Source organism: Cibotium barometz, chromosome 3 (genome assembly GCF_041138505.1).
Source record: "Cibotium barometz isolate CiBa-2024 chromosome 3, ASM4113850v1, whole genome shotgun sequence".
In the NCBI taxonomy this organism is placed as follows: domain Eukaryota; kingdom Viridiplantae; phylum Streptophyta; class Polypodiopsida; order Cyatheales; family Cibotiaceae; genus Cibotium; species Cibotium barometz.
In genome coordinates, this window is record NC_141048.1 from 73,731,050 (window position 1) to 73,739,843 (window position 8,794).

At 44.3% G+C, this 8,794-nt stretch overlaps 1 protein-coding gene across 2 annotated transcripts; it reads right to left on the bottom strand.

Moving 5' to 3' along the window:
* Positions 1-2,727: 2,727 nt before the first annotated feature.
* Positions 2,728-7,261, bottom strand: LOC147640513 (uncharacterized). Of its 2 annotated transcripts, none has more exons than XM_086823765.1 (10): positions 6,812-7,261; positions 6,530-6,675; positions 6,351-6,445; positions 5,661-6,214; positions 4,594-5,568; positions 4,286-4,461; positions 4,122-4,198; positions 3,844-3,991; positions 3,604-3,753; positions 2,728-3,481 (listed from the first exon to the last, which is right to left on the bottom strand). In XM_086823765.1, the coding sequence occupies exons 1-10, from the start codon at positions 7,173-7,175 to the stop codon at positions 2,960-2,962; spliced, it is 3,207 nt and encodes a 1,068-aa protein (XP_086679891.1). In that variant the 5' UTR covers positions 7,176-7,261; the 3' UTR covers positions 2,728-2,959. The 2 variants fall into 2 exon arrangements, with proteins under 2 accessions (XP_086679891.1, XP_086679885.1); XM_086823759.1 differs by having other exon boundaries at positions 6,530-6,684.
* Positions 7,262-8,794: the final 1,533 nt, after the last annotated feature.

An 8,794-nucleotide genomic window follows, 5' to 3' on the forward strand; every position in this document is an offset into this window, starting at 1 on the left:
AGTGCATTCTTGGTTGATGATGCCGAGCAAGAGATCGATGCCTTGAGGTGACAACCTTTATTTGTTCTTTCTCCTACCTCTCAAATCGGCGTATATGTCACTTATGATAACTCATAAATGCAGGGATGTATTCAATCAACCAATTTACTTGTGTTTATGGCATGTGCGGAGATGTTGGTTGAAACATCTCATTAGAAAGGTGAAACCCAATGCCAATAACAAATCAAATGCACTTGTGAGAAGCATGTCCAATGAGAATTTAGAGTACAAAGTTTACAACTCTGATTGTCAATGGTGGGCATGTTGTACATGCAAATGGGCTGAATTAGGAAATATATGTAAGCACCAAATCAAGGTCATGCTTATGACAGGTATATCTACGAGCACAATGCTATCGCATTGCATGGACTTGTACAAAGGTGCTTTGAGTGGTCATTCAAAAAGCCATCTTCAAAATGTGGAACCATTTGAAACTTTTGATCAAGAAGTTGAAATGGCAAATGTGGAACCATTTCCAACTTTGGATCAAGAAGCTGGAATGACAAATATGGAGATTCAAAGCCCTATAATGCTACATCACCTATGCCAAGAGCTTGTTGCATTTGTAAAACAGGATGCGGAGCTCATCTTGGAAGCCTCCTCTAGCATTAAGAGGACTTTGGGTCAACTTCAAGCTTTGAAAGCAAGAAGGCAAGATTCTTGTGATGCAACAAAGGTTTTTGTTGCCACTGAGGATGGGTTTGGGAACACTTTAAAGAGAGCAAAACCATTCTTTAAGAAGGAATCAAGGAAGAAAAGACACAGCAAACTAAATGACATAACAACTACCTCATTCACTACACCGACCACTAGTAGTAAAAGACACACAATGCAACAAAAACTTGATGCAAGAGTAATCAAAGAATCAGAGAGGAGAAAACCATGCTGAAGCTGCTGCAGCATAGCCACTATGTAACATTCATGCTTTGAAGTGTGTTATGATTTCAAATTCATCTATTGTGTCCATCTTTTGTATTGTGTTCATCTATTAAGCATAAAGCAATATTTAATCGCATTATAATCCATGAGTACATGACACAGGAGTTCTGCATACAAAAGGTCTATCCACACACCATAGAGGTGAGACAATACATATCAAGTCTATCCACCAAAGACCACATGGCTAGTACAACAAAACACCCTGAACCTGCATTATAATCCATGAGTACATGACACAGGAGTTTTGCATACAAAAGGTTTATCCACACACCATAGAGGTGAGACAATACATATCAAGTCTATCCACCAAAGACCACATGGCTAGTACAACAAAAAACCCTGAACCTGCAATGATCGTTGGACACTATGCTCTAAGCCGAGAGGATCTTCTTGGTGAGCTCATGGAGACCTTCCGCACCTGTGCACGACCAGCCAATGCCTTTCCACGCTTTCTACCCTTTCCAATAGATGGCTGTCCAACATTGTCCCTCAACTTTATGGCTTGCTCTAGAAGCTGGTCCTTTCCACCCAGGTCTACGTTTTCCAACAGATGGCTATCCCTCACCTGCATATACTAGCTCCGCAGCATTACAAGTCCACTTTCTGCATATGATCATGGCTGTCCCCCCTCAGCTCGTGGGCTTGCTCTAGATGCTGGTCCATCTCAATCTCCTCCATATGCTTGTCCTGTGTTTGGACCTTTGGCAGGTGCCTATGATACTCTTGCACGACCAGCCATAGCCTTTCCACCCTGTCTACGTTTTTCAATGTATTTTATTAATAGTGCCATGCCCTTTCACATCTTGGGCGGACACGTGCATTACCTAACAACAAGACCAAGCTCTCAAATTATCAAACTAGCAATGCATGACTTATAAGACCAAGCTCTCAAATAATTATCAATCGAGCACATGTTTACTGCATTGCTATCTTGATGATTTATGAGACCGAGCTACATATATACATAGCACTAGTTCAAAAGTTTTTTAGTCTTAAAAACTAAAAACTTTCAAATGAAAAATGTAATAGCAAGGTACATCAGTCAAAGAATCATCACAAGCATCGCTTGCCACATTGATGATGTATATTCACTAGAAGTAGGAAGATCTCAAAACGCTATCGCGGATGAGAAAAAAGGAACAACATATTAAGAAGTGTGCGGGCAATAGCTACAGGAAAAGAAGCACAAGTTCAAACAGCTTAATCTTGAGATAATTCCGAACGCTGATTAAGCCTCATTGTATACCTTGCTACCCTTGCTGGTATGCTTTGTGGCACTAATCTACCTAAGGTTGGTAATCCTTTGTGAATAATTCCTTTAAGTGATAATGTATTCTAGCTCTAGTTGTGTCTTTAAGGGTTTAATTTTAAGGGGATGATCTCTGCCCTCATTGTGGCTAAATACATCCATATTGATGGTTGGCAATGTGAGGACTAGGTCAGGTTCTTTGCTTCTTTCCTTGGATGGATCTACAAAATTATATCTTCCCAAGGTTCTAATTATAAGGCCCTCCGGCTTCGCATGGAGAAACATTGTAGAACATGATCCTGGATTTTGAATCCTTATTGGATGTCCACATATCCTTGAGGATGTGATAGGGACCAACGGTGTGAAGACTTGGATAAGTGCCAAGCATGTCAATGTTTTTTTTTGTAATTAAAAAAAAAATCTAATTACTTTTTATTGTTTAAAGAAGTATAAAAAAATGCATGGACATAAGCAATTCCTTTTTATTGTCTCATGAAAAATTCAAAAGTTGTATATTTTAAGTTGTCTATTCAGTTTAATCTTTTTTTTTCTTGCATACATAAAAGTTTTGTAAAATTGCGTGAGTTAGATTTCGAATCTAGTTTGCATTTTTTAGGATACTTATGGAGACTCTGTATACATAGCTATACTATAGTTGAAGATAGAGTGGATGGAAAGAGCTGCTGACTTGTTGTACGAGCAATGTTATGATGATCGGGACGGACACTGAGATCATGTTCGGTCCTGTGGTGATCTGGAGAATGAAGGCGGCGTTTGGGATCGAGCTAGCGATTTGCAGCTGACACTGCGAAAGCTCCTTGTTGAGCGGGCGCCGGCTAGAGAATCGTTCGCACTACTGGTTGCATACGCCGGGGTGAAGTTGGACGAGCTACTGCTCCTACTCAACCACAACAACTTATTACTGTGTGAAAGTGCGTACGTGGAGTTTGACCTGAGTTCTCGTGGAGGACGTGTAGCACCCCTGTTCGATACGTTATGCACGGTCGAGCGTAACGAGACGGCACTAAAGGTGTCGCGAGCTGCAGCGCCGGCCCTGTTCGAGACTGCATTCTGCACGCTCGAGGGTAATGAGACTACGCCACTAAAAGTGTCGCCAGCTGCAGGTCCTCGAATGCTACGGGAATGCCTCTGATCAGTACGCAAGTGAGAATATTTTGGCAGACTCTGCAGTTGGCCAGGAAATTGCGTCGCAGGGGTGGCTCCCAGTATATCCCCCTCTAATATCTTCAGCACCTAGAGATGATCAGATCACATCACATCACATCAAATTCTTTATAGTAGTTTACTAGAGGCAATTATATTTCGTTGAGACGAATGAGACGAATGCTGGCATTCATGAAAAAACTAGAAACCACCTGAGACATGTGTGGCCTTGAGGAGGGATCACGACGAAGACAGAGTGATGCGGCGTGCAACATACAGGAAGCTTCATATTGAGAAAACCTGCCTTCCAATCTCTGATCAATCAGCTCGTCCACAACATGACCGTCCATCAATGGTCGTGCCTGGCCACCGATGACGTGCAAGCAACGAGCTGGTTAACTATTATCTCTTATAATTTCCAAAGGTTGCAGAGGGTAATGAATTCCGCTTACCCATTCGGTTAGACATTGTTGTCCCTTGGGACTAGTAAAATCTACTGCTTTTCGACCGGCAATCAATTCCAACAAGATCACTCCAAAAGAGTACACATCAGCTTTGTCGGTGAGCTGTCCTGTCTGTACATACTCGGGAGCCAAATATCTGATCATGTGATTCATCATTCATGTGTGTTGTTTTGTTTTGCATCCGGCTCGGGTTAGAAGAGGGTGACAAGACATAAGGTTTGCACATTTTTATATTCATATTCATGTACCGATTAGAGAAAGATTACCCGAAAGTGCCAAGTACTCGCGTCTCCTCGTCTAGTCTTCCGTCGTGTTGACACCTGGCAAGCCCAAAATCTCCAACCTACCAACAATAATCTGATCAAACACGACACCCAGGTTTATGAAACAAATAATCAAAGCTTTTAGTTAAGAGAGGAGCAAAACGAACCAGGGGTTCGAAGTCATGTGTCAAGAGGATATTGCTGGGGCGCAGGTCACGGTGAATGATACATCCCACACGGCAATCTTCATGCAGGTATCTGAGCCCTCTTGCGGCTCCAACAGCGATTTTTTGCCGAGATGACCATTCTAGAACTGGATGCCCGGTGGTAGCGATGTGATCTCCTGTGTATGTGCAGCAAGCAGGGAGCTGTGGATTGAGCACCATTACCCGATTGAACAAAAGAAAACAAAGACCTAAAGAATAGGATCGCATTACAGAAGATATGTGAAGTTGGTATCACAAACACGACGCACGGAAGAGATGGGAGGCCAAGGAGCCGTTGCAGACGAGCTCGTAGACGAGCAGCCTTCGGCCCAGTTCAATGCAGTAGCCGATGAGCATGACCAGATTGCGGTGCTGGGCGCAGCTAAGGACTTCTACCTCCGAGCAGAACTCCTTGTTGCCCTGCGAGCTTGCGGCCTTGAGTTGCTTCACGGCGATCATCTGCCCATCTGCCAGACTCCCCCTGTGCACCCACCCGAAACCACCCTCTGCCAGGAAGCCCTCTTTTGAGAAACCTCCGGTTGCCTCGCTCAGCTCCTCATATGTAAACACAACCGCTGACCTCCCGAACACGGGCGCTCTGTTCTTGCACACGGAACAAAGCGGCGGTGGGCTGCCCACTGCCGCCCCACCAGCTGCTGAGGAAATCGAGGACGAAGAGAACATAATTGATGATGGTGGACGTGGTGAATTTGCTTCTGCGGTTGCAGGTACCATGTCATAAGAATCGGCTACTCTTCTATCACCTGTAGACATCGTAAGAAGCTTTACGGTACTTGGCAGACTAGTCTCTTGCCCAGCATCACGTACAGCTCCATGCCGGTCATGCTTCTTCAAGGAATTTACCCTGAGATGCGCTGGCGCTCTGCCTCCGGCTTTCCTGGTGCTTCTACCTCTGTCCTGCTCCGCCTGCACTTTAGAGCTACCAATATTTCTATCCTCGGAGACGTAGTTCAATTTCTGATCAGCAGACTTCAAGAGTGTCTTCAGCAGCAAATGTGAGAGTCTTTCTGTTTCGGGGATGAATTGAGGGGCTGCAGCTGGAGGAGATGCAGGGGACTCAAGTCTCGAGCTCGCTGAAGGACGTCTATGCATGGCTAGAGAGCCAGATGTGTTGGTTGATAACACATCCACGTTCCATGATCTTATCGAGGTCTCTGACGGCGACGTGCTACACGTGGCCGTTGACATTGCGACGGGCGTGAACTCTCCCTCTTGTAGAGTACCTGGAGCAATATGTGCAAAGAGAAAATTAATGTTGAACTGAGGCTACCGCCCAATCCAGAAGAAGATAATGAAAGTCCACGCTGGGTTTTACCTTCGGCATATGACTTCACGGTACTAGGTTGAGGAGGCCAAGGTGGATACAGAGTAGAGAGCTCGAGCAAGTCTACGTCTCCGCTGGCACAACCATAGCCCAGTTTTGAGCTTGACGTAGGTGCGTGTGCGAAGTTCGGGCGGTTGCTACGTGTATAGATATTGTAGGTGCTGCGGCCGGTGGATGTACTGGACGACGCAGAGGATGTCGTGCCGGTATCATCTGTGGCCGTGAAGGGAATCGAGGACATCCCGGAATCGGATTCGACGTTGGAATCGTTGGGCATTGAGCTGCAGAAGCTCAAGTTTATGCTGGAGACCGCCCCACCGAAACCGCCGGAAGGAGGATTGGCAAAACTTAGGCCGGGAAGAAGCCCAGACGAGGAGTAACCGTCCGCCGGAGAGCTGCCGCTGCCCACATGATCTCCTAGTTGATCCGCACCTATTTCGCGCCTCAAGTTCATCCTGAGGAACTTCGCGTTGTCGCAGCTGTGAACAAGCACCAAGTTACACTGCAATTGTGCCATACAGGACTTCGCATCTTTCTTCAACTCCCTGCAAGAATCGAGCATTATACATATAAAAACGCCGTCATGGGGGAGCTTTGCTAAGCTACTTAATCCCAAGAAAACAACTACACCATGCGTCAAATTACATGTAAACTGAATAGGGTTGTACGAGAAAGCGCGACCTGTCAAGAATGACCCATGATGCGGAGAGTTTGTGTGCTTCTGTTGCTACCGTCGTTTTGCCGTTCAAAATTAATATCTGAACGTGGACTTGAACCTGCAACGAAACTGGAAGCTACATCAGCTGTCACTAGCGTGAATTCTGGTCATCTATCACCTTCCAACCAAAAAGATGACCAACCTTCTTCTCAACACAAAGATCGTTCACTTGGGACATCATGTCAAAGCAAGAGGCGGTTATGTCAGATTCACCGTCCGTCTTCACATTCCCAGACTTGGGGAAAAAGCAATCGAGGCTCAAGCTTGCCCAGGGTCTCCAATTGGCTACTGTCACAGCTGCCAATTTCTTATTTAAACAATTGATCAACTATAAACATGGATTGCAAAAAGAATTACATATGCCGGCACATGAACTGTTTTCTTTTCCATGGACGGATTAATTTAGACGTGGGCGATGAATTACCGGGTATGACTGCGAAAAGAGTGATGCGATTCCCCGCATGTGCAACGTTGGAGAGTGTCCACTTGAGCGCGCGCTTAGTAATGGGCTTGGTGGCATTGATAGCCACAACTATCAACTGCACCGTCGACCCGGCACCAGACAGTACCTTGTTTGAAGAAGGAGCTGCTTTTCTGACATCCGGTGGCTTGTTCTGGGCTGCTTTATGGGCTTTTCTGCACTTGCTTAAAGCATCAGCTGCTGGAGCTGTGTCCTTGTTGCAAACGGCCGGAACGGCATGAGACATTTTATCCCGCTCGTGCTGTCTAGCTGTGAAGCAGTGGCAAATACAAATGCTGGGCATCTTATCCTCAGTGGAGCCACACATGATTAATTTTCCCCTTTTGGGAGCATCGAGATGATACAGATCTAGGTGTAGTTCCGATCAGGACGAAGAAATTCTCATCGTTGAGATCTTTGCTAAGCTCGACCAATACCTCAGATACAATGCCCATATATTTATCTTTAACTAAGCGACATATTTGAGCATTGTAGGGATCTATGGCGGTAGAACGGGCTATCCACGGGAACCAAATCAAAATTAGCCTGCTCGAAAAGAACACGTCCAGACGCCAGCATCGATATTCACGATGCACCCACCTAAAGGCGAGAACAATGTAAACGATGTAAGCGAGGGAGGTGATCTCCTACGTTATCTCTGGAAGACTGTGTGTGAGAGAGAGAGAGAGATTACGTAATACATGCCTGCGTCGCTCCTTCCGCCAGTAAAGAATACATGGCAATAAATATAATATTTTATGCCGTAGGGCTTCTGGTTTGAGCAAATCTTCGGGACATCATATTATCCATCCTTAGGGGAGGTTAACGTGCTTGTTGTCTGTTACATGTAGGTGGACATGAGGGTTGCCACACCCACACATCAAGGAAGGAATTCTGACGCCTTGCCTTGCACTTCTTCAACTCAATCGATTCACAACAACAATAAGCAAGTTGGCTCCTCAAAGCTATGTCGCTCTAGGCACTAATGCATTTTGGAAGTCTAGTCTAACAAATTGTGCTGGGTATCTCTTCCATGGCACAGCCTGCCCACTGCCATAAATTGGTAAATATTTGGAACCCCGGTGCTCGGGGGTATGACCCACGTCTTCATATGTGAGTTGTTTTTGAAAAAAATATGGTAATATTTTGAGCACATTTAAAACTTTTTTTGACCAATAATTATATATATATAACTTTTTAATGTAAAAAGCTTTTTGCTAAGCACATTAAAAACTTCTTATTGTGTGAACATTTAAGAGTATCACTTCACTAAGCGTAACAAGATTGCCATTTGGCTATCTAGTAGTGTACCCTTAGCCTTCTATCGTAGCAATCCTTCCAAAAATATGTCCACCATTATTTATTCTCTTTTTTCTCTCGTTTGGCTCAAAGTCAACAAGGCTAGAAACACTAGGTGGTAGTGCTAGAGAAGTGTATTTTATAGAGAGAGAGATATATATATAGAGAGAGAGAGTCCACACATGTGCAACATGGTGCAATTCAACTCCTCCATAGATACAACCTTGAAAGTCAAAGATCAACCTACACAAACACATGTACAAATGATAAATAAAGAACATTAGCGAGAGTCTACACATGTGCAACATGATGTCAATTCGACTCCTCCAGAGATACAATCTTGAGAGTCAAAGATCAACCTGCATAATTAACACGTACAAATGATAAATAAAGAACATAGAGCTCTCTTTAGGTATAGGCTATAGCCCTTATGCAAATGAACATACCTCAATGCATTTGCATAAGGGCTCTAACTTATGCATAGAGCTCTCTTTCATAGCTCAATGCATTTTCATAAGTGCTCTACCTTATGCATAGAGCTTAAAGAAAGCTCTATGCATAAGTTAGAGCCCTTATGAAAATGCATTGAGCTAAGTTCATTTGCATAAGGGCTTTACCTTACCCATAGAGCTTAAACAAAGTTGTATG